At 42.5% G+C, this 26,191-nt stretch overlaps 1 protein-coding gene across 8 annotated transcripts in view; it reads right to left on the bottom strand.

Annotated features, from left to right (window-relative positions):
* SLC12A8 (solute carrier family 12 member 8) overlaps positions 1-26,191 on the bottom strand; it is a 106,462-nt gene that overhangs the window by 63,789 nt on the left and 16,482 nt on the right. For 6 of the 8 annotated variants that reach the window (XM_030580955.1, XM_030580956.1, XM_030580960.1 and 3 more), the window contains 4 exons: positions 18,422-18,663; positions 13,658-13,804; positions 8,989-9,180; positions 4,668-4,899 (listed from right to left, as the gene is read on the bottom strand). In XM_030580955.1, coding sequence (XP_030436815.1) covers positions 4,668-4,899; positions 8,989-9,180; positions 13,658-13,804; positions 18,422-18,541 — 691 coding nt within the window. In that variant the 5' untranslated portion in view covers positions 18,542-18,663. Of the gene's footprint in view, positions 1-4,667; positions 4,900-8,988; positions 9,181-10,207; positions 11,037-13,657; positions 13,805-18,421; positions 18,664-26,191 lie in introns of those variants that run through there. The other 2 variants (XM_030580962.1, XM_030580963.1) reach the window with 2 other exon arrangements.

Here is a 26,191-nt window from a genome sequence, read left to right as displayed (position 1 = left end):
ACATACTAATGTGGAAACTACAGAACCTGAACCAGCAAAAAAGAAAATCAACCTTCTGGTGGTATCTGACTCATATAATGAAAATGAATATGCGTTGGTCCACACTGCTTTGGATTGTTTTTGAGTAGAACCCGTCATCAACATGGATATATGTCCCCTGGAATGGTGGTTGAAGCATGAGGGGACATCTGAATCTTTAGCACATCTGGCACGTAAATATCTTGCGATGCTGGCTACAACAGTGCCATGAGAATGCCTATTCTCACTTTCAGGTGACATTGTAAACAAGAAGCAGGCAGCATTATCTCCTGCAAATGTAAACAAACGTATTTGTCTGAGTAATTGGCTGAACAAGAAGTAGGACTGAGTGGACTTGCAGGCTCTAAAATTTTCCTTTGTTTTATTTTTGAATGCAGTTTATTTTGTACATCATTCTACATTTGTAAGTTCAACTTTCATGACAGAGAGATTGCACTCCAGTACTTGTATTAGGTGAATTGCAAAATACTATTTGTTTTTTTACAGTGCAAAAACTTGTAACCAAAAATAAATATTGAGCACTGTACACTTTGTATTCTGTGTTGTAACTGAAATCAATATATTTGAAAATGTAGAAAACATTCAAAAATATTTAAATAAATGGTATTCTATTATGGTTTAACAGTGCAATTAATCACGTGATTAATAGCGATTAATTTTTTAAATCACTTGACAGCCCTAATAATAATAATTTTTTTAATGAGTGTCCAGGGCATCCCTTATTATTGGATGGGCATTCATGTAGACTATTAAAAATCCAAAGAAAAAATATATAGCACTTCCATATTTCCAAAGTGCTTTGCAGACAATAACTAGTCCCTTTAGCAAGTCTATGAGATGGAGAAATATCATAAGTACCACCATCCTCATTTTACAGGTGGGAAAACTGTGGCCCAAACAAGTTGCGTGACTTGCCATCTGTCTTAAAGATAATAAGTGTCAGAGTCAGGATTAAAACCCAGAACAACCTGACTCCCAATCCATGCTCATCCCCTAGACCACTGTGCCTCACAGTGCCTCTCTCTTGCCCTCGGTACCTAGCTTACTGACCTGTTACTTACTCAAGCTATGCTCATGTGACCAAACTTAGCAGCCAGCTGCAACAGATCTCAAGCTCCAAAAGGTTGATTATACACAAATACTGAAGATGTAAGATACTGATCAAAGGCAGAAGTTATTCTTGAGACTGGTATTTTGCCCAAAGCCACGGACAATTTATGTGTCTTTAAACCACCATACATTTCCCTTCCCTCAAAGCCAGGCAGCATTCATTTGATTTCTTGCAGAGCTATTGCCTAATTGAACGGGGTCCTTCTATTTGCAGTTACAAAATCATTTATTAACCAACAGAACGTGTGAAAACCATCAGCTGGGTTTATCAATATCTGTATTTATCTTCTGTAAATCATTAGACGTTGCCTTGTAGGAAAGGCTTCAAATAAACAGATACAATCAAGGCTAATTTATCTACGCCACTTTAAAGGAAGTGCTGGAAATCCAGACAGAGCAGGCGATTCTTTCCAAAGCCCTAGTGCTTACAATCAGGGCTGAGATACCACTCAGAGGCCTTCGGGGGTAATGCAGGACTTCCCAGGCAACTAAAAAAAAAAAAGGCTCTCATATATAAAATTATTTGTAAATCACACAAATGAAGACTTTTCAAAACAAGCATTAAGCCCGTAGATATAGTCTGCACACTTGTGGGGGGATAGGGAGCTTGGAATGAAGTGCTAGGACCCACTCTCCCAACCCTGAGCCACAATCAGCCTTAAGAGACTTCTCTTCACCCAGAAAATTTTCCCCTCCTCAAGTAGGCCACAGATATACTGTAGATTCCATACTGCTAAACTGGGTACCTCCCATCCACCTTCCTTCCTTCCTTCCTCCTCTCTCTTTTCTATCAGATAAATTCACATAAGGAAAACTAATAAAGGAATAAAAAATTCCAGTTGTAAAGTTGGGCAAGTTTTCTCTCTCTCTCCTTATTTCTTATATTCCTCCTTTCGTTCTCTCCTTCCAGTTCCATATTCATTCTCCTGCTATAAAGTACGTCTACACTTCAAAAATATCAGAGCTGGATTAACTGACTCAGGCTTGTGCTACAGGGCTAAAAATAGCAGTGTAGACATTCGGGCTTGGGCAGGAGCTCAGGCTCTGAAACCCGGCGAGGGGATGGGTCTCAGAGCCTGGGCTCCAGCCTGAGCCTCTCTGGTTATGTCTACACTGCAATTAGACACCTGCAGCTGGCCCATACCAGCTGACCTGGGCTCTGAGACTTGCTACCATGGGTCTTTTTTTGCAGTGTAGACATACCCATAGTCTCTCTTTTATGTTGTATCTATTTTTTTTCCTCTTTATTAAAAAAGGATGGCTAGTTTTAGGCCCAGTTCCCCTCTACTCAAGACAAGTTAATTGAACAGGAACAATTCTGGAATCCTCCTAATGTTTTCTTTAGTTATATAGCACAGCTTCCTTTATTCTCGCAAGCACAGTAACTCAATTTTCTCTACCTAGCACAACGTTCCTCAATGTACTTTCCTTTCCAAGCATCGGCTGAGCAGTAAAGCAGGTTTAATTTTGCAACACTTACTATGATGAAATAAAAAATTGTTTTCCCAGAGCCTCGTTCCTACAACGAATCATAAAATGCTTTCTCTCAGGTCTAAGTCCTGTGCCTGTGACATCAGAACAATGCTTGCTATCAGCATTGCAAGCACAAAATAGCTTGATGTGAAATTCTCTCAAACTAGCTGGGCTGCGAATATTTACAAGGTGACATCTTCCTATCCCTGTTCCAGCAGTTATATATATATTTTTTAATGTTGAAATCAAAACTAAGGACAATGAAAAATGGATTTTGTCCATTTATTAAAAGAACACTGGTGCATTTGGGAATGGAGGGAAATCAAAGATAAAGTGACACCTTCTGTTTATTTGGATAATTGCACTTTTTAGTGGTCAGTGTCACTTAAGCATTCATCCACTCCTTTCATTGCAATCACATTATGCAACATGCTTCAATGACCCCTGGCTTAAAGAAGATTGCAGGGTTAACATTACTCCATACAGTGGGGTTATTATTAAATGCAGTGATGTCTGTCTCCAACCCTGGACCACAATCAGCCTTAAGAGACTTTCCTTATCCCAGAAAATATTCCCCTCCTTAACTAAGCCACCCGTTATCCTGAAAATGTCTTTTCTCATAAACAGATCAATATTTGCTTGAACATAAGATCAATTTTTTCTAAACATGGTGCATTTCAGTGCAAAAAGCTACAAAAAAAGAGGAGTGATACTGAAGTCACAATGAAGTGCCAAAATTTTTCAAATTTCAAGCATTTTGGATATTCTTCCTAATATTTCATCCAGTTCCAATAGCAATTGCTGATTATGACGACTAACGGCATAACTAAAAGGAACCTAAACAAAATTTTCAAAATTATTCTTCAAATAAGTATTGGGTTTTTACATTATAAGTAGAATAATTTTCCTGGTGACAATTATTATTCTTATTTATTATTTGTTTTATGGCAACCCGTTGGAGCCTCAGTCATGGACCAGGAACCCCTTGTTCTAGGTGCTGTAGAATCAAACAGAACAAAAAGATGGTCTCTGCCCCCAGAGAATTTACAATCTAAAACAAGAGACAGAAGGTGAATATAGACACACACACTGCGGGGGGTGGGGGGGGAGACAGACACACAAGGGGAAAAAATGAGACAATATTGCCCGGACTGTCTAAACTGTTTGATGTGCTGTCATGCAATTCGTTATAAGCTGATGGTTTTATTTTTTAAAGGCAATTACAGGCATCAAACTGATAAGAAAAACTTCTTAATGTAAATTTGTTATTCTTAATCTTTATGGATACAACTCTTCTAAAAACTGTTCATTGGACATAGCAACTCTGTCTGTGCAGGCAGTTTTCTATTGTTAGAAAGCTTTCAGAAACTAAGAACTCAATAAAAGGTTACAGCCAGTACTTTTTAAAGTAGTTACCTAAATGTAGGCAGCAAAGTTAGGCACCTATGGTCCCAATCCTGCAAACATTGGTACCTGTGTTTAGGGATGTATCATGGGCTGGGTCTACCTCTGTCTTAGGCTGCAGCTTACGTCAATCTAATTATGTCAGTGTACAAACGACAACCTTGTCCCGCTGATGTAAGTGCCTTATTATACCGACATCATAATCCCAACTCCATGAGAGGCAAAGGGCTTATCCTGGTGAAGTTAGTGTGACACAATGTCTGTGTAGACACTTCGTTACTTGCATCAGCTGTTGACTCTCAGCCTCCCCCAACACTGTCCCTCTTCAGTAGGTGGAAATGCTGCTGGTGAGGATGCACTGCTCCAACAGGAGGAGGATTACGTGGACATCAGCCACTGCAGTCGACCTAACATAGGTTGACTTCAGGCTGTAGAGATGTCCTAAGTGTTTGCAGAACAGGGGCTCTGGTTAGGTGCCTAACTTTAGGGATCCACCTCTAGAAGTTTTGGTCTATATTTTTGTCCAGCTTTTAAATTCACAGAATCATAAATTAAGGGGAAAACAAAATTTAACACACGTTATAAATTCTGTTGTTAAATTCTGTTGCAATTGTAAACATGAAGCATTCATGAAGTTTTACCTGGATCTAGGTGAGTGAATGATCCAATGACAAAGTCCAGCGTAGAAACAGCCAGCAGGAAGAGCAGTAACAGTTGGAGACGGATTATCCATTTAACACCAGCCAGATTAATTCCAAGCAGACCTAGTAAGACTGCCAGTGAAATGCCTCTAACTGCCCAAGTGCTACTGAAACCCAGTAAGTCGGAGATGGATTCTGCAAACCCGGTGATGTACATAGCACCTGCAACACACTGAATGACATTTAAACATAAACACCCTCACCCCCAGTGCAAGTACTGCCTAACATGCCTGAACTGGAGGATGTTGGATGGCTCAGAGGATTGGTGACAAGATGCAGAGTATTTCACCCTTTAGTTTCAGCCAGTCCAGGATGCTATTGACTGAAGGTTGTTACCATCTGATGGCTGCACCATGGTGGACGTGAGAGGAGTTTGGTTATCTCAGTCAAATCCGTGCAGGACAGGCACCACATCACAATTTGCACCCTTGTTAATGTAATACCCACCCACTCAGGTTGGTGTTCTGTCCCCCTCAAGTGGTGGCTAGGCCATCCATAGATTGCTACAGCCTTCAGTAACAAAGCTGGGCTTTTAGCTCAGGCAAGAGAGGCTCCTTGTCCTGGGTTTGATGCCCACTCCCAATGACCCACCCACAGCCAAAGCGTAACTTTAGCAGAGAGGCTGAGGATTCCCTGGGCCAAACATTTACATGGAGACTAAACATGGGAATGAGGTATGTTGCCAGGATAGTGTAAGAAAGTCTGGACCGGTTCCGTGGGTAAATAGGGGACTTAGGGCTCTGAGACTGTCAAGCGACCTACCTTTTACCAGTTCTAAAATGCACCCTTTTTTAGAGCAACAGAATAAAACTCAGTGAATACACAAAGCATGGTGAGGTCAGTATGAATTTGTCATACTGACACCCCAAAGACACTGAGCATCTCCTGAACAATACTCTGAAGTGAAAGAAAATAAGTTTGCCCACCCAAGGCGCAAAATAAGAGCACATCTCTGTAATTTCTTGTTTTCCTTTCTTTCTGTGAAACACCTGCTTGGAGAATGACTGATTGCTTCCCACTTTATTGTTTTCAAGGTTTTTAACTCCGTATTTAGTTTGGATTTAAAGTTTGCTGTTCCACCGGTTCCCTGTCTCTTTACTGGAACATAGCCTGCACTGATAAGCATGTATTGTGCAACTCATGTCCCATGAGATCTGGGGAGAGCAGTTTATTTTTCTTGATGCAGAGAAGGACTTGTGTTCTTCACTGGATGTGTGTGTGTCTGCAGGAATGAAGTTCCAAAGCTCAGGGAAGTGTGTGCAGGTCAAGGCTACAATTCATGCCAGAGAGAAGATAGAAATCTAAGCAATCCTTTCCCTGCCAAACCAAAGTGGCACTACTGGATTCAAAGAAGAAGGAGAGAGTTGGGAAGAGAGAGGACTTTCATTCACTGTATAAAACTCTCTAAATTAAAACTTCCCGCCTTCCTATTATATCTGACATTTCACTGACAATCCTTTCCAACGTTAAGCTGATACCAAGGGTCACATTTCTAAAGTCAGGCATGGGCAGTTACATGTGAACATCAGCGTGCACCAACCGTATGGGTTCAAAAAACCAATGTGTGCACGTTACCAATTGGTGGCCCATATGGGTATCTGAACTGCTGTAGACTTCTCAAGTTTAGGATGAACTTCCTCAGCCAGGGTGAGTGTGCAACCTATGTTGACACAACATGGCTCTTTGTCCCCCTCTAATGGTCAGGCCACGTATTCAGCTTTGACTCAATCACTATCTCCTGACTAATGGTCCTTGTCCTTTAGTTGAAGAAGTAGAGGCTCATGCTTTTAGATCCAGTGGTCCCAGAACAAATGACCCAATCTGGTCACGTAGTCACAAAGAGCACAATCCAGCTCCCAGGAAAGTCAAACAAAAGACTTCCATTGACTTCAACAAGAGTTAAATCAAGCCTTTAGTAACTAGTGATTAACAGACCATAGATCACATCCTTTGCTAGAGTAAATCAGCACTGTTTTATTGACTTAAATGGAACAATACTGATTTCCACCAACTTAGCGTCTGTGCATTCATGGACAGGTATTTCCAGGCAGACAATGAGTGCACACAATGCATCCATGTAATTGCACGTGCTTAGTTTTGAAAACTTTGCCCTCAATATGCATATTTAATACAGAGAATTTCTAAAAATATAATTTATGAAAGGACATCTAGTGTCGTGATAGGATATTCACAAAAGATTGCATTTGAGACTTGAAAAGAAAAGTAGAATCTGCCTCGAAACAAAATGCATTTGCTTGAAAAGCCTAATACAAGAAAGAATCCTGAAAGCACAGAGAAATGCCATGTAGCTGACTGCAGGGAGCACTGCAACTTAGGATTTCAGGGTTATTTTCAACTGATTAACACCAGTTTTTGGAAGGATTTAAATAGAATCCTTCTACTTTCATAACAAAGCCAAGTAAAAGGAAACAGTACATATATTGCAAAGGATAATTCAGGGAGTGGAGAGAAAGAAGGATCTGCTGCTAGTCTCAACACTATCAGTGGCCTTGAAGCAACAGTCTGTCTTTCCTTCAATAAACCCTACCTTCGCCAGAAGAATGAAATATTTCTATGCATATAAAGGTATTGCTGTGACTTCTACAGTGGAGCCAATTTCTCCATAAATGCATCATGGAAACGGGTAATTTTTAAAATGTTTTTGAACTATTCCTCCCCCGCCACCACCAAGATTTCTGTCTTCCATTTAGCAACAGCTTTTAGAAGTCACCAAACTGCGAGGCAGAGGAATGCTTTTGGGGAGACAAGCGGCAACACCGTGCGGCGGAGCTCAGAGAGGGAGCACCACCTCCACCCCCTGAATCACCTCAGCAGGCCACCCAGCCTGTCTGGGCTGGGAGGGAACAACCAAAAATTGTAACTTCAAATAGGGCCCAGCTCTTTGCCATTAACCCCCCTAAATTTCCTCTATGTCCCCCTTGGTTGGTCGTGCCTCTAATTCTGAGTCTCATGGCAGCTGTAGTTTTAACAGAAAGGAGATCAAACATTGATTAGATTGCCAAGTCTTACTAAATAAAATGCGTTGTCCGCCATTACATGAATTTTCTAGTGTACCCCCGATGAGAGTGCGTGTAGCCCTAGGGGTATGTGTACCCCCATTTGAAAACCACTGGGATAAAGCACAGCACTGCTAAACACCTGCCAGTTCTTCTTCTCTCCAAACCCCACACCCCCACATAAAATGATTGTCTAGCTAAATCCTTGGTCTGCCAGAGCCCAGATTCTATGACCTCAAGACATGCTGCACAGCTCAGCTGCTTTCCCAGGCAGCGGGGGAGATTGGGGGAATTATAGGGCAAAAGGCTGGGGAAAGTCTTTTTCTTACATGTGTGACTTTTTTTCCATGCCCTGTCTTGTAACTATTGAATTTGTATTTGATGTAGACTTTTCAAATTGGCCAGGATTTTAAAGACAGCTGCAAGCTAATGCATTTAAACGAACAATTCTTCATTGTGCATGACCTTTTCTGGTATTTCTAATCTCTCTATTTTTTTCAATTGCTATGGGCATTAATAATCACTTTTCTATTGGTAGGGATAGTCGTTTGTGTTTCTTAACTGTCTAATTTCAATCCACCACTTCAGTGGCACAGTAGGGTTTCTCTAAAAACAAAGAGTTGCAAAACTGTGCACAAAATCAACTACCCATAAGCTCCTCCTCCACACGGGGTCCGGGTCCTCTCCACTTCCCTAATGGCTCAGACACAACTTTGTCTCCAAACCATCTAATCTCTTTTCCCCAAGTGCTCCTCCTACTGCTCCACCCTCAAAAGGAAACATTTAGTACATTATGGGCAAATGTATAACCTCACAGCTGATCTGTAGAGTTTGTATTGTCCACTTGGCCACATAAGGCTTTTTCCTCTTCAGTTTAAATATTTCCTTGCTTGTAGATGAGATGTCTTAGCTATGGCATTTTTTGTGTTTCATTCTGTTTTGGTCATTGTTCCCATGACCAGCACCTCAGGACAGTAGAGGGAATTCAGACTGTGTCAGAGATGGCTGCATACATGGGGAGGAAATCATTAGCCTCCTCATTAGCATTCCCCCTGTTCGAACATGACAGGACTGATCTGTACTCGTTGAGTGACGACAAGCTTGACCATACTGAGAGGAATGAAATTATATGCCTACAACTCTGCTTTTCCAAGCCACCCTCCTTCTCACTGGGATCATCTTATTTATTTTAGAGCATGGAAGAAAAGGACCAAGGGCGTGCTTGCAGTAACAATCATTTTTACCTGACCAAAAATATAAAGGAGGCCAATGGTCCCTCCAACTTGACCACCGAGGACAGTAGAAATCATGGAATAGACTCCTCCACTTCCGATGCTGCACCGCTCACAAACCCCAATTCCAGATAAGACAGTTACCAAGGCAACCACGACAACAAAGGACACCAGAAACATGCCCATTAAAATGCCAGTGTTTCCCTGTAACAGAGGGGGGAAAAAAAGACACTGAAGAACACAAGGAAAATTATTCAGGGTAGGAAAAAAGACCCATCACCTTCTGAGAGTCCAGTTATTTATAACACATCATGTCAATTCATTGTAGGTTATTTTATATTCAGATTAAATAAAAGACAGACTTCTCACCTGTAAATTTAGCAACCACAGAAATGTATGTTAATTATAAAATCTTGAAACATGTTCAGGTCTTTGAGGTTTAAGGGCCATTCTTGTGTTGTGTGTATGTGCAGCACCTAGCACAATGGGCTCTTGGTCCATAGCTAGGGCTCCTAGATGCCACCGCAGTACAAATAACAGTATTTATCCCCACTGGTTCTTTCTAGGAAATTCTACCCTTATCAGCAAGTGAGTGAGGGTCTCCTCAAAAGAGCCTTACTTTGTATAAATTCCTGAGGGCATCAGGTTATCTCACTGATCCCTTGACCTGAGATTTAACACACTAGGGTGTTATCAAGGGCAGATCATTACTCAGCTAAAGGTTCACAGTTACAACTCCCTTATAACCATGAATAATCTGCCACAAGGTAAAAAAGGGGCAGGGGGATATTTTGATTGTTACAAATACTGGGTCAGATAAACACAAAACAAAAAAACCTCAGCATGCAACAGGTCCTGAAATAAAAGCCTGGATTTTCAAACTGCCCATTTCTTAGGCCCCTAAATGATCGGATATTCAAAAGGGCTCAGAAACCAGCAGCTCCAATTGAGATCAAATGCTTCTGAAAATCTAAGCCACTTAGAACTAACATGTTGCTAACACCCACATCAATGAATTACAAAAACAGAAAGAAAGACTGAATATACAAGAGAAAAAATAAACATGTTATAGGTAATTGCTTGCTGGTCATTATCTGGACTATCCACCATCTCTTGTGACGCAATATCTCAGTCCACACCTATGTGCTCCTCCAGCTTTCCACAGATGCTTGGGACAGCCCTGCTTTCAAGCAGGCCTGTTCAGTGGCCTGCAATATGGAAATTGGCTCACCTCCTGGTGGTATCGCAAGCGGATTTGTGAAACCTGTGACTTTTCACTTCCTGATCTAGAGCAGAGGTCCACAAACAGCTGCTTTGGCATATGGCGCTGGCTTGTTCTCTAATTCCCAGCTGCTAAGGTCCATTAACAGACTTATCTTAAATCCCTTTTCCATGTATCCAACTGCTGTAGCTGTGTTATGACATAGCAAATGGGCAAGCAGGTCATCTGTATTAGAATCCAAGAACCCCTCAGCCCACAGGCTTACAAGGAAACCCAGTTCTTCCCAGAAACATGTAATGGTCTTGCCACCATGTGCCCTGGAGCCTTTGGTGACTGCAGGGGGTAAGTCAGCTTGTGTGCCTTGATAGCCGTAGAACCAGGCCACATAGAGCCCATGGCCTCCTACCATCTACAGCTTTAAGAGACAGCATATCTTCAGTTTGAAGCTTGCCCCATTTGGTGGGCTTTTCTATTCAAGTCCGAAGTCCAAAAGTGAAATAGAATTAGAGACTGTTCAGCACCTTCAGGGAGTCCGAGCAACAAATGCTTCTCATGTGAGCCCCATTCTCACCATCTTATGCTTGTTCTTCATGCCGCAGAAATCTCTTTTCCAGGGTCAAGAGAGTGTCTCTATGTTCCTGCTGAACTTCTCCAGCTAGTGTAACTCGCTGATCTCCGAATCTCAGTCACTTCCCCTGAAAACTCTTCCAGGACCCAATGCCAATGCAGAGAGGATTGGAAACCTCTCCCCACCCTTCTTCCTTCCCTCACAGCACTACCCCATTACTACGGTAAGGTTTTTGCATAATTTCTCTCCGCTTCTGGCTGCCAAGTTGCCTCTCTCTCCATTCCAGTGGCGCTTGTATCTGAGGACACGTTGGCCTCTGGCACCATTTTGTTTCTTATCAGCAACAGGCGGCTGCTGCTTCTATTTTGTGCTGGTCTAAGTCCCAGCTTTTTCTGATGTTGGTGGGTTTTTGTTTTGTTTTTCTTTAAAAAAGAGAAACGTATCCAGGATGTTGCTATCATTGTGAAATCCTATTTTGGTTCAATATCCTGCTGTTTTAGGTGTTGATTTTATTGGATCAGTAGAAAATGAAGCCAGGGCTCATTGTGAATGCAGCTGTTAGCTGGAGCTATATCACATGAACTCTTATAATCTAGTTTTGTTTTGCTTTTAGAAAAAGGAAAAATTGTTTCTTTGCCTCAATTATGGACAATCAGGTTAAGACGGTACTGAAAACTTGCATTTTTTTTTAAATACACTGAAATACTTTCAATAGTTTTTTTTTTAATTGGTGGCAAATAACTTCTATTAATTATCCAGGAGGGATGGTAGTTCTTGCCCACTGCTTGTGGTAATGGACAGTCCATTTGGATCTACAGAAGAAAAAGTCAATAACACAGACCCTAAAAACCAGAATTGGTTCTTGCAATGCATCATGGGAAGGAACGCCACACTCAGGGATCACAGCAGAATGCAGAGCAGGAGAGAAAACTGGAACACAAGCTTATTTACACATGCATGACAGGACATGCTACAGTTGAGATTAAAGGCCCAGTGTATCATTAGCATTATTATCTAATACTTCAACGTGGGCCCAAAGACCTCCAGTAAGAATCAGGGTGTCTCTGTACTTGGCGCTGCAGAAATATATAGGAAGACATGACCCCTGCTGTCTTGAAAATTTTACAATCCAAGGCCCTGATTTTGCAATCAGATCCATGCAAGCAAACCTCTGTGCTTGTGTGAAGCCCTAGTGACTTCAAGGCCTAAAACTATTATTTTCAATCACTCCCCATTTCCCTTTTAAAAATCCTCTATTTGATTTTTTTACTTTATTTACTGACTGTGCCACCAGTAACTTTCTATTAAAAAGCAAAGTGATGGATGAAGGCAATATGACGGTGTCGATGAAGGGCTTACGGAAACCGTTCTGACATCTCAGTTGAAATTAATATGGGACAGGGAAGTAAATGATGAAAAAAACTCACCTATTATGTATGGCTAATGGGTATCAGTAAAGGGCCCTGGGTAATCCAGCTGGGAATGATGATCTTTCTGATAATGCGACACCTGTGCTGGCAATGGACTATCAGATTTCATAAGGCAAGGATTGGGCCTGGATGATTCATGGAGGAGAGACCTCCAAAGAAAATCATGACAGTTGAAGGAAGTTACACTGGTGATTCAGTGGGCGGCATTTAGCTTTCTGAGTCAGTCATGAACTAATCCCCTAGGTGGAACTAAGGGAGAGGGAGTTTCTGGAGGTACAGTCTTGAATGAAGACTGGACCCTTTTGGTGATTGTAGACCCCAGGGCAATTCTCACAAGCGTATTGTTCCCAACAGCCAGTGTGGGAACCACACTGGGCCTAGCCAGGGCTGGGAACCTCAGTACCCATTGAACCAATATGCCAAATTTAGATGATATAATCAGGAAGTGAGCTAAAGTGGTTATGCTGGGGAACTGAAGGCACTCAGAACCTGGCAGGACTGGATTAAACGTTTCCCCTGCAGATTCAGTTGGATCAGGTCATATCTACACTTCCTGCTATAAACCTTTGTGAAGTAATGCTATATGTCTTTGAACAGCTGCTTCATTTCCTCCCAGGAGTGGCAACAGGATTCATCGATATCTCTTTATTACGGGCCTGAGTCGCCCCTCAGACTGTGTAACTTCGTTGACATTATTCCAAATATACCCCGGTGCCGTGGGAGATCAGAACCTGGCCCTGAATTTCTTTCCCTGTAAAAACACACAGATCCCTACCCTTTCAGAAGAAAAGCACTATATCAAATGCTAGATGTCAAAAATTTCTTCTTGTACCTTTGAGAACAGCTGGGCTTATGACATTAAGTCCAGGGTTCATCTCCAACATTCCCTTGGGAAGCTTTGCTTTTCCTACATGGAAGCTGCAGGGAACAGCACAATTTATTGAGCGAGGCTGGATCCTGCTTCATGCTGTAGTATCAGGCTCACTCTTAAAGCCACGACACTGGGATATATGCTACCCTTGAGCCACGCATGGGACTCTCCTGGATATCAAGGAGAATGCTGCACAATCCAGGGCCCTTTATACGGAAAAGCAGGGTCTCCATTTAAAACTGCTATGTTAGAAATACGACTGTTCAGTGCTGCTTGGAGGAGGACAGTGGAGGATGTGTAACCATGGTAATACATTTTACCTGGAAAGTTATATTTGGATACACCATTAGACATGGACTTCTCTATAAAATTGTCAGGTTTGTTTGGCATTTGCAGAAAGCGCATTACAGAGGAAACGGCCCCAGCCTCAGTGTATTTTTAAACACAGTCATCTACATTTTCAGAAGGGCAAGAAGAGAAACCAAGAGATTTAACCGATTCACGAAGCACAAAATCAAACACAATTGTGGCGGGGGAGAGAATAACCTACTACTTAACCCACAATATCACCCAGTTTGTCCTTCACTCACCACTAGCCATCCAGTCCTCAGAAAAAGAACCACTCCAAAAATGTTGATCATGCAAGAAGTAAAGACGCCATCCCAGGTTCCAAAGAGCACTGGCTCCCAGACGAATAGCTGTATCTTCCACCAGGGTTTGGTCTGCGTTTGAGATACCTAGAGGAAAGCAAAACCTTCAGTTACCTCCATGCTGTCATCTGGGTGACTGCAGAAGTGGCACAGTGGCCTGCCAAGACTCCTACAACAGGGAGCTCTGCGCATGGCTGCTACAGCGTCACTTTGCCTGACATCACCCACAAAGAGCAGTATATCAAGGGAAAGGGAAAACTTTGAGTGACAGGACCACGAGGTCCACAGATCCCCAGCAATGCCATGAAACTATTGCAGGCTCCACAACATGGATGCAGAAAACACCACTATTTGGTCTTTAATCTGCTCTCTCTGTCATACAGAATTCAAACAAACAAACAACACCACATCGAAGCACAAAAAAACGGTCTCTACTGTACAGAAGGCAGGGTCACAACATCTCAATCAATCTGGCATGTGATGCTACATGTACAAGCTATACCGTCAGTTTTTTATCAGGCAAAGGAAGATATGTTACAGAAGATGCCAATCAGCAGGTTCCCCATTAAAGGAGTCATGGTAGAGTGTACTTGGGCTCTCCTGAGGTTCCCATCCCTCAGCTGTTCTTTTTAGGTGACAAATCTAAGGAACTATTCCAGACTGAGGTGTCAATAGAGGCAGCTTCAGAACAAACTGATAAATTAAACAGTAATAAGTCACCAGGACCAGAGGGCATATGCCCAAGAGTTCTGAAATAACTCAAATACGAAATTGCAGATCTACTAAGTGTGGTATGTAAACTAATGCTTAAATCAGTCTGTATACCAAAAGGCTGGCAGATAATGTGATGCCAATTTTTTTTAAAAGGCTCCAGAGGTGATATTGGCAATTACAAGCCAGTGAGCCTAACTTCAGGCAAATTGGTTGAAACTATAGCAAAAAACAGAATGATCAGATACACAGATGAACGTGATATGTTGGGGACTTTTGTAAAGGGAACTTGTGCCTCACTGACCTATTAAAATACTCTGAAAATTTCAACACACACATGAAGAAGGGCGATCCAGTGCATATAGTGTATGTGGACTTTCAGAAAGCCTTAGACAAGGTCCTCATCAAAGGCTCTTAGGCAAAGTAAGGAGTCATGGGATAAGAGGGAAGGTCCCCTCATGGATCAGTAGCTGGGTAAAAGGCAGGGAACAAAGGGTAGGAATAAACGGTCGGTTTTCACAGTGGAGAGTGGAAATAGCAGGGTCATTCAAGGATCTGTACTGGGACCAGTGCTGTTCAACACATTCATAAATATTCTGAAAACGGGCATAAGCAGTGAGGTGGCAAGGTTTTCAGATGATACAAAATTCTCAAGACAGTTGAGTCCAAAGCAGAGTGTGAAGAGTAACAAATGGATCTCGCAAAACTGGGTGACTGGGGAACAAATAGCAGATTAAATTCAGCTTTGATAAGTGCAAAGTAATTCACACTGGAAAACATAATCCCCACTATACATACAAAATGATGGGGTCAAAATTAGCTGTTACCACTAAGGAAAGGGATCTTGAAGTCATTGTGGGCAGTTCTCGGAAAACACCTGTGTGCTGTGCAGTGGCAGTCAAAAAAGCCAAGAGAATGTTAGGAACCATTATGAAAAGGATAGATAATAAGACAGAAAATAAAAGAATGCCACTATATAAATCCCTAGTTAAAAAGGCTAGGCGTGTCCATCTTAGAAAAGAGACGATTAACAGGGGATATGATAGAGGGCTATAAAATCATGACTGGTGTGGAGAAAGTGATAAGGAAGTGTTATTTACCTTTTCACATAACACAAGAACCAGACGTCACCAATGAAATTAATAGGTAGCAGGTTTAAAACAAATAAAAGGAAGTATTTCTTCACACAATGCACAGTCAACCTGCAGAACCTGTTGCCAGGGAACTTTACGAAGGCCAAGACTATAACTGGGTTCAAAAAAGAACTATGTAAGTTCATGGAGGATAGGTCCATCAATGCCTATTAGCCAAGACAGTCAGGGATGCAAACCCATGCTCTTGGCATCCCTAACTCTCTGACTGCTAGAAGCTGGGAGTGAACGATGGGATGGATCACTCAATAACTGTCCTGTTCATTCCGTCTGAAGCATCTGGCACCAGCCACCGCTGGAAGACAGGATAGTGAGCTAGATGGACCATTGGTGTGATTCAGTTTGGCCAGGGGCAGGGGGGGATAGCTCAGTGGTTTGAGCATTGGCCTGCTAAACCCAGGATTATGAGTTCAATCCTTGAGGGGGCCATTTAAGGAAGTGAGGATTGGTCCTGCTTTGAGCAGGGGGTTGGACTAGATGATCTCCTGAGGTCCCTTCCAACCCTAATAATCTGTGATTCTTATGTGCTTATGACTAAAGGCTGGGAAGTGCTCTGGGTTAACTCATCCTGCTCCATCAAGGGACATGTCCACCACCTCCCACAGCACATGCAGTTTACATGGTGATGAGCTGGAGGGTAAGTAGGGAAGGAATGTAATGCCAGGCCAAAAGCTAAGTCAGCTTCTGCACGGTTAACTGTGGCGCTCCTCTGAAAAGTGACTATAGAAAAGGCATCAGAGGGTTCCATGATTATTTTCCCTCAGTGACTATCGAACGTTTCCTGTTTACAAGTTCAAAGACGTTTTTTCTAACTGCCAGCCCTGCAAACTCAGCCTGGGTTTCCGAAAGATAAGGTGGGGGTCTTTTCTCATGGATCAGCACCAGTACTAAAGGTTCCACAAGCCAAATTAACCCTTCAGTTACATATGTGCAGAATCAACATTTTTGCTGGATTTGCACACATGTAAGTGGTGGGAATTTAGTAAGCAATTCTGCTGAAGCTGCACAAGAAGAAAGAGAATCCAGCTCATTCATAGTCATAGAGTTTAAAGCCAGAGGGCACCACCAGATCATCTAGTCTGTCCTCCTGTATACCACAGGCCACCACGCTCAGCCAGCACCCACTACACTAAACCCAACAACAAAAATTAGACCAAAGTATTACAGCCCACAGGAGAGTAGACTATTATGTGCCATAGGCAGAAAATAGGAGAGATAGCATGCACCAGTGCTTGAGGGCCCCACAATGTCAGGGAAATAATTCTCTCTGTGTTGGCTCTGCAGGGCTAACAGTACAAACTTTTATTTTGTCATTACAGTAAACAGATACCTAACTTAGGTTGTTATTTAAGTGTTACTGGCTGGTTAGCACTCTTGACAAATAAGGGCACTTATTTAGGCACCTAAATGTGGATTTAGAAGCCTAACATTAGGCCCCTGTTTTTGAAAATCTCAGCCAAGGCCAAAACAGTCATAATGGAAGACTGTTATTAATCATGGCTTTGCTTCCTGACATGCTATATCTTTAGGCATCTACAGCATAACCAATATGATCTCAATGATACAGAGTCATGCAGAACTGCAGGTAACAGAATAACTTTAACACTAAAATGTTCATTTTTAAGTTTCAGGTGTGTCAAAAAGCTTTAACCCACTGTCAAGTACAATACACAGCATTCCAGGGTACAGAGTAACTGGGTCCTACATAGGAAAGCCATCAAGTGAGCAAATTAATTTGGATTATTTTTTTTAGGGGAACTGGAAATAAACAACATTTAAAAGATTTTACCAATGATTATGTTATTGCTATTTGTTGGTGATGTGGTAAGTGGTGCTGTTCTCTCTGGCATGGTTACAGAACCGGGTCCCACGTAGGATGGCAAGGGTTCCTAGGTCATTAGAGATGAGGTCTTTCAGAAGAGATGTAAAACCAAAGTCTCGACAACATGCGATCATCAAGGCACTTTTCTGCATGAGCTAGTTAACCCCTGTATCCTAGTCAAATTCTCACTGAGGTACCTCAATTCTCCAAGCTGTTTAAACGAGACTCGGTTCCAGACTTTAGCCTATCCTCCTTCAAATTATGAACCATCATGTTTGATAGTAGAATCTTAAAAAAAAAAAAAAATGGCCTACAAACAACCAAACAGCACCAATTTTCCAAATGTTATCAGAGCTGCCCTTGGAAAGAGCAGTCCGAGAAATTCCCCACGGAAGGATTCTGTGCTGTACTGTGAACCATTCACCACACACAGTTGTGCTTCAAGCAGAAGTTTGCAATGACTCTCCTGCATGGCCTGAGGGGCAGTGAGCAGGGCCCCAGTCCATTCCTTCAGCTGCTTAAAAGAAAAAGCACAAACCCACCCCCTTTTGGTACCAGCATAGCTAGAATCTCATAGTGTACGAAGCCAAGAGTTAGAGTTTGGGGAAGGTGACTATACCTTATACCCCTCTCTGGAAACCAACACAGAAGACAGGCCCTTCCATGCTTGACATCCAGACAAGATGTTAATTCAAGGAGTCTCATAGAACTTCCATAGACCAGACCAGACCCTGCAGAGGCTACTTTTGACAGGATGAAACATAAGATCTTGAGAAAGACCATAAGACCATGCAACTCTAATGGATCTCATTAGGGTAATAAGGTATCCATCATGTTCAAGGCCTAAGAAGGAATGAAACCTTTCTTACTGAAACACACATGATTTTGACATAACAAATATCTGAAATTAATCAGGTTATGTCAGTTTATTCATCTGTCAGTTCATGATGACGTCACAAGGAGCTGCAGATGGAACTCAAGAGCTTAGTGGCTTGGGGAGAAAGAGCCTTTTCAACATACCTGTTGTGCTTCCTCGTGGAACAGCTCTTGCACATGCGTGTCACTCCTCAGGCCAGCAGCACTGCTCAGCACGAACATTTTATCTTTTATGTTAGAGCTGTATGTCCAGCGTGCAGCCATAATGCTAATCACAAGTCTGGGGGTCAGAGTAGAAGGTCAGCTATTCCTCTCAAACAAATTCCTGTAGCAGTGGAATCTCCACAGACGAGGATTCATGGTTTTGTTACTCCTAGTCAGAAGGGCTAGGGAAGAAAAAGAAAGAGAAACCTACTGTAATTTTCTAATTCTGCAGAATACAAAGACGCACAAACCTGCCATTCAAGCAGCACCATCCTTTCAAACCAGACCCTTATAATGACACGAGCATGTGAAATATAGGAGCTGCCATTAATAAGGCATCTTGATAGGGCATGTTTAGTATGAAGACAAGAAAACAATTATTTTATTATTTGTATCATACCTCAAGGCAAGGTATGCCAAGCATGTCACAGAACAGATAGTTTGATAGGTCCCTGCCCCAAGCAGCTTACAGTCAAAACAGAAGTGCATATTAACAGATGAGAGTAAGGAGCAGAGGATGGGAAGGGACTTCCTTGGTCATCAAGACCAGTCCCCGGCTATCACAGGCAACCCTGTCATATAATCCCATTCAGAAACATATCAAGCTCCATCTTAAAACTAGTTAGTTTTCTTACCTGCACTACTTCAACGGCAAACTATTCCAGAACCTCACTCCTCTGATGCTTAGAAACCTAATTTCCAACCTAAATTTATTCATGGTCAGTTTATACCCATTCGTTCTTGTGCAACATTGGCCTTTATCTTAGATAGCTCTTCCCTCTCCCTGGTGTTTATCCCTTGATGTATTTATAGAGACCAGTCTCAGCTGGGGCAAAGGACGTAACAACAGCGTAAGGATTGAACAATGTTTAGTATGTATTCTGATAGTTCTTAAACTTGACTATGGGAACTTTTTTGTTCCTTTGGGTTTCTAACATCAGTATTAATTACACTTCATGGTAGCAGGAGTTAACAAATACACACACAAAAAATCAATCATGATTACAAAACTCCATGTTTATTTATTTGTATTTGACTAGTGCCTGGAGATCGCAACTGAGCTCGGCGCTGTACAAACACATAGGGAGAGACAATCTCTGTCCCCAGGAACTTACAATCTAAACACAGAACGGAAGATTATTGTCCTCAGCTTGCAGGAACAATGGGACAGAGAAATTAAGAGAATGGCCCAAAGTCATACAGAACATTGGGAAACAAGATGGGACTTAAATCCATATCGCTCATGTCCCAGCCCAGCACCTTGCCCACAAGACCACCCTTCCTAACCAGCTTTCTTTTCTAATTCTGTCTTTGCCTTCAAACAGAACATGGTGAGCACACTAGTATAGAAACAACAGCTGTGCTCCCCAAGCAGTTCCACTGATGATTCTCCTGTCTAGCATTTCTGCTGTGCTGTCCTGTGCTGGGCACAGGAGGTGTTTCGTTATCCCGTGCATTTGTCCTGTTAAGCAGCAGTAAAGCAGTTAAGAGTTCATTGATTCCCTACTGCTCATTCCCCGCAATCCCCACGAAACAAAACAAAACAAAAAATGCTTTACAATATCACAGTTGGTTGCTGTTATAAGGTGGTTGAGGCTTCAAGCAGGGAACCAGCAGCAGGAGCAGATGAATTCTTAAGTAACAAAGATTGTGTTTTTATGCAAATAGCCCCGGTGATGAAAACGGAGGGAGGAAAATACAGGACATGCAGGCAATTGCTTTTAAGTAGAATATTTTTCAAAGCGTTCCACAATGCATCAGGCTGCTCTTTAATGGGAAGAGATTTTGTTTAGTAAAGCTCCACTGTGATCACCAAAATTAATTTCATTTATGGAAGATGCATCTGGAAGTAAAAGTTGAACATCGCTGTCCTTGTTCATTTTACGATGTTCATTTCTAAGACCCGTATGCCTGGGGACACACACAGGTAAAGCATTCCTAGCAGCAAAAGTACATTTGCAGCAAGTTTGAAATATCAAGAAGTAGTCATTCATTTACCATATCTTCCATAGCAAATGTAAACATCTTTCACATAGATGCAGAGAGGACTTTGAGAGAGTTTGACAGAGGGAGGCTTACAATGGTGAGGAGGACCCGCAACACCTGTGCTAGCACTACTTCTGTCTCCTCCACCTGCGCCTGTAGCCAGACAGAGCACCAAAGCATGGATGCTTTTACCCAGATTCTGGTGTGGGCTTGCAAAGACTGTAATTTGCAATTTCCACTTACTGATATCCAGGCTGGGGGTGGCATCCAATGTGAAAGGTGCCTGCTGGTGGAATCTCTCAGGCAGCAGGTGGGAGAGCTACAGGAGGAGGTGGCCAGGCTGAGGAACATCCATGCCCATGAGCAATTCCTGGACAGTATCCATGTGGAGACAGCTGATGGTGCTGTCCCTGTTGACAGGACTACTGACACTCCAGTGGAGGAGATGCTTCACACTCCAGTGGAGGAGGAGGCTCAGGGCGGACACAGCCAGCTGGTTACTTCTAGCAGCAGGCAGTGCTCCACCGCTGCTGCGAACCCTCCTGTTGTGGTAAAAGATAACCATTATGCTCTTCTTGATACAGGAGAGAAGAAATCACCCCCAGTAGTTAAGGGGGTGAAGCCTCGTACCCCTAAGGCTGGGAGGACTGCTGCCACCACTGCTAAGAAACGTAGGGTAGTGGTGGTTGGAGACTCTCTGCTGAGGGGGACGGAGACACCAATCTGTCGCCCTGACCGTTCATCCCGGGAGGTATGCTGTCTGCCAGGGGCCCGTATCCGAGATGTTACAGAGGCTTTGTCGAGGATTATCCGGCCTTCTGACTACTATCCCATGCTACTCATCCATGTAGGCACAAATGATACTGCGAGGTGTGATGCTGAGCAGATCAAGAGTGACTACAGGGCTCTGGGAGTACGGGTTAAGGAGTTTGGAGCGCAGGTGGTATTCTCTTCGATTCTTCCTGTTGAAGGTAGGGGTCCGGGCAGAAACAGATGCATCGTGGAGGTGAATGCCTGGCTGCGAAGATGGTGTCGCCAGGAGGGCTTTGGCTTCCTCGACCACGGGATGCTATTTGAGGAAGGACTACTAGGAACAGATGGCGTTCACCTTTCGAAGCGGGGAAAGGCCTTATTTGCGCACAGACTGGCTAACCTAGTAAGGAGGGCTTTAAACTAGGTTCGACGGGGACAGGTGAGCAAAGCCCACAGGTAAGTGGGGAACAAGACCTGGGAGATGGGTTGGTAACAGGAGGGAGCACGGGCTATAATGGCAGAGAGGAAGGAGGGTCAGGGCAAAGCTGGGAGGCGAGATCAAACCAGTATCTTAGATGCCTTTATACAAATGCAAGAAGTATGGGTAATAAGCAGGAAGAACTGGAAGTGCTAATAAATAAATACAACTATGACATTATTGGCATTACTGAAACTTGGTGGGATAATACACACGACTGGAATGTTGGTGTGGATGGGTATAGTTTGCTCAGGAAGGATAGACAGGGGAAAAAGGGAGGAGGTGTTGCCTTATATATTAAAAATGTACACACTTGGTCTGAGGTGGAGATGGACATAGGAGACAGAAGGGTGGAGAGTCTCTGGGTTAGGCTAAAAGGGGTAAAAAACACAGGTGATGTCGTGCTGGGAGTCTACTACAGGCCACCTAATCAGGCGGAAGAGGTGGATGAGGCTTTTTTCAAACAATTAACAAAATCATCCAAAGCCCAAGATTTGGTGGTGATGGGGGACTTCAACTACCCAGATATATGTTGGGAAAATAACACCGCGGGGCACAGACTATCCAATAAGTTCCTGGACTGCATTGCAGACAACTTTTTATTTCAGAAAGTTGAAAAAGCTACTAGGGGGGAAGCTGTTCTAGACTTGATCTTAACTAATAGGGAGGAACTTGTTGAGAATTTGAAAGTAGAAGGAAGCTTGGGTGAAAGTGATCATGAACTCATAGAATTTGCAATTCTAAGGAAAGGTAGAAGGGAGTACAGCAGAATAGAGACCATGGATTTCAGGAAGGCGGATTTTGGTAAGCTCAGAGAGCTGATAGGCAAGGTCCCATGGGAATTAAGACTGAGGGGAAAAACAACTGAGGAAAGTTGGCAGTTTTTCAAAGGGACGCTATTAAGGGCCCAAAAGCAAGTTATTCCGATGGTTAGGAAAGATAGAAAATGTGGCAAAAGACCACCTTGGCTTACCCTTGAGATCTTGCGGGACCTACAAAATAAAAAGGCATCATATAAAAAATGGAAACTAGGTCAGATCACGAAGGATGAATATAGGCAAATAACCCAGGAATGCAGAGGCAAGATTAGACAAGCAAAGGCACAAAATGAGCTCAAACTAGCTATGGGAATAAAGGGAAACAAGAAGACTTTTTATCAATACATTAGAAGCAAGAGGAAGACTAAGGACAGGGTAGGCCCACTGCTCAATGAGGAGGGGGGAACAGTAACGGGAGACTTGGAAATGGCAGAGATGCTTAATGACTTCTTTGTTTCGGTCTTCACTGAGAAGTCTGAAGGAATGTCTAGTATAGTGAATGCTTACGAGAAGAGGGTAGGTTTAGAAGAGAAAATAACGAAAGAGCAAGTAAAAAATCACTTAGAAAAGTTAGATGCCTGCAAGTCACCAGGGCCTGATGAAATGCATCCTAGAATACTCAAGGAGTTAATAGAAGAGGTATCTGAGCCTCTAGCTATTATCTTTGGGAAATCATGGGAGACGGGGGAGATTCCAGAAGACTGGAAGGGGGCAAATATAGTGCCCATCTATAAAAAGGGAAATAAAAACAACCCAGGAAATTACAGACCTGTTAGTTTAACTTCTGTGCCAGGGAAGATAATGGAGCAGGTAATCAAAGGCATCATCTGCAAACACTTGGAAGGTGGTAAGGTAATAGGGAATAGCCAGCATGGATTTGTAAAGAACAAATCGTGTCAAACCAATCTGATAGCGTTCTTTGATAGGATAACGAGCCTTGTGGATAAGGGAGAAGCGGTGGATGTGATATACCTAGACTTTAGTAAGGCATTTGATATGGTCTCGCATGATATTCTTATAGATAAGCTAGGAAAGTACAACTTAGATGGGGCTACTATAAGGTGGGTGCATAACTGGCTGGATAACCGTACTCAGAGAGTAGTTGTTAATGGCTCCCAATCCTGCTGGAAAGGTATAACAAGTGGGGTTCCGCAGGGGTCTGTTTTGGGGCCGGTTCTGTTCAATATCTTCATCAACGATTTAGATGTTGGCATAGAAAGTACGCTTATTAAGTTTGCGGATGATACCAAACTGGGAGGGATTGCAACTGCTTTGGAGGACAGGGTCAAAATTCAAAATGATCTGGACAAGTTGGAGAAATGGTCTGAGGTAAACAGGATGAAGTTCAATAAAGATAAATGCAAAGTGCTCCACTTAGGAAGGAACAATCAGTTTCACACATACAGAATGGGAAGAGACTGTCTAGGAAGAAGTATGGCAGAAAGAGATCTAGGGGTCATAGTGGACCACAAGCTTAATATGAGTCAACAGTGTGATACTGTTGCAAAAAAAGCAAACGTGATTCTGGGATGCATAAACAGGTGTGTTGTAAACAAGACACGAGAAGTCATTCTTCCGCTTTACTCTGCGCTGGTTAGGCCTCAACTGGAGTATTGTGTCCAGTTCTGGGCACCGCATTTCAAGAAAGATGTGGAGAAATTGGAGAGGGTCCAGAGAAGAGCAACAAGAATGATTAAAGGTCTTGAGAACATGACCTATGAAGGAAGGCTGAAGGAATTGGGTTTGTTTAGTTTGGAAAAGAGAAGACTGAGAGGGGACCTGATAGCAGTTTTCAGGTATCTAAAAGGGTGTCATCAGGAGGAGGGAGAAAACTTGTTCACGTTAGCCTCTAATGATAGAACAAGAAACAATGGGCTTAAACTGCAGCAAGGGAGATTTAGGTTGGACATTAGGAAAAAGTTCCTAACTGTCAGGGTAGTTAAACACTGGAATAGATTGCCTAGGGAAGTTGTGGAATCTCCATCGCTGGAGATATTTAAGAGTAGGTTAGATAAATGTCTATCAGGGATGGTCTAGACAGTATTTGGTCCTGCCATGAGGGCAGGGGACTGGACTCGATGACCTCAAGAGGTCCCTTCCAGTCCTAGAGTCTATGAGTCTATAGTAAGGCTCAGGTCCCGAAATTTATAACTTGCAGGTATACTATGCTATAGGTTACAGGACTGAGGGGCAACCTTGCCAGGATATATTGTTGTCCTACTTTTTAAATCCTCTAACAGACTTTCTTCCTTCTACTCACACTGGTCTCTGAGAATCCCTGCTCTCTCTTTTCTACTCTCCATTCCCTCTGCTTGTCTATCATTAACTTCTCTCTCTCTCTCCCTGCACACAATCTCACCCCTGTTGGTCTGAGAACTTTCTCCTCTGCAGCTACTGCTGTATGGAACAGCCTCCCTAATTCTTCTCCCTTTCCTATAACTTAATTCTACAATGATTTATACACATACGTGTATCACCAATATTTGCATTCATTTAGCATTGGGATACTGTTTTACGTAGGACGCTGTGCAAGATATGTAAATGAAAGGAAAATAAATATTTTGCTCTGATTCTACAAAGACTTAAACATGCTTAACGTTGTACAATGTAAGTCGTCCCATTGAAGTCGACGGAATTTTACAGTATGTAAAATAAATTAACACACTTCTCTGTGAGATCAGGGTCTGAGATTGTAGTCTTTGGGGCAGGGACCTTCTTCTTGTTATGTGTGTGTATATAGGTGCCACCACAAAATATCCATCTAGGTTAGAACATAAGAATGGCCATACTGGATCAGACCAATGGTCTATCTACCCCAGCATCCTGTCTTCCAACAGTGGCCAATGTCAGATGCTTCAAAGAGGATGAACAGGACAATCATCAAGTGATCCATCTCCTGTCATCTGGTCTCAGCATCTGGCAGTCAGAGGCTTTGGGACACTCAGAGCATGGGGCTGCATCCTTGACCATCTTGACTAATAGCTATTTGTTGACAAGTTCATGGAGGATAGATCCAATTCTTTTTTGAATCTAGTTATAGTTTTGGCCATCACAACATCCCCTGGCAATAAGTTCCACAGGTTGACTGCACACTGTGTGAAGAAATACTTTTTGTTTGTTTTAAACCCGCTGCCTATTAATTTCATTGGGTGACCCCTGGTTCTGTCTAGCATTTGCCACACCATGGCTAAAGCATGTTATGCTACACACACCGTTAAAAATTAGTCTGCTAGAATAATAATTCCTTTCCCCAAATATAAAATTAGGGTCTAATTCAAACCTTGATTGATAGCCACTTTCCCAGCACTAAATAAATCAAAGAAATGGAATCAATGACCACATATTTATTTCCCCATGGTTTTCATGGCTAGGAGCAAAACAAGAGCTTTGGGGGAAATACATCCATTGCAGTTTTAAGGAAAAATAATTACGTGGGGTTGATTTTTTGTCTGTTTTTACGGTGACAAGTAATTTGGAAACTGAGATACTTTCATATTTAATTGTAAAGGCTTATTCTGGAAGATGAAAATTACAGCCTCTAGTGTGCATTCTGCAACTCAAACTGTCATTGTATCTTTTCAAATTATTTCATTAACATTAAAGCAGCTTCTCAGCCAAAAATCACTACTCTAAGCTATTCAACAGATGGCTGATTTTAAAGAAAAGAGGTTAATA

Source organism: Gopherus evgoodei, chromosome 11, assembly GCF_007399415.2.
Source record: "Gopherus evgoodei ecotype Sinaloan lineage chromosome 11, rGopEvg1_v1.p, whole genome shotgun sequence".
Lineage (NCBI taxonomy): Eukaryota > Metazoa > Chordata > Testudines > Testudinidae > Gopherus > Gopherus evgoodei.
This window is presented reverse-complemented; position numbering and strand designations above follow the sequence as displayed.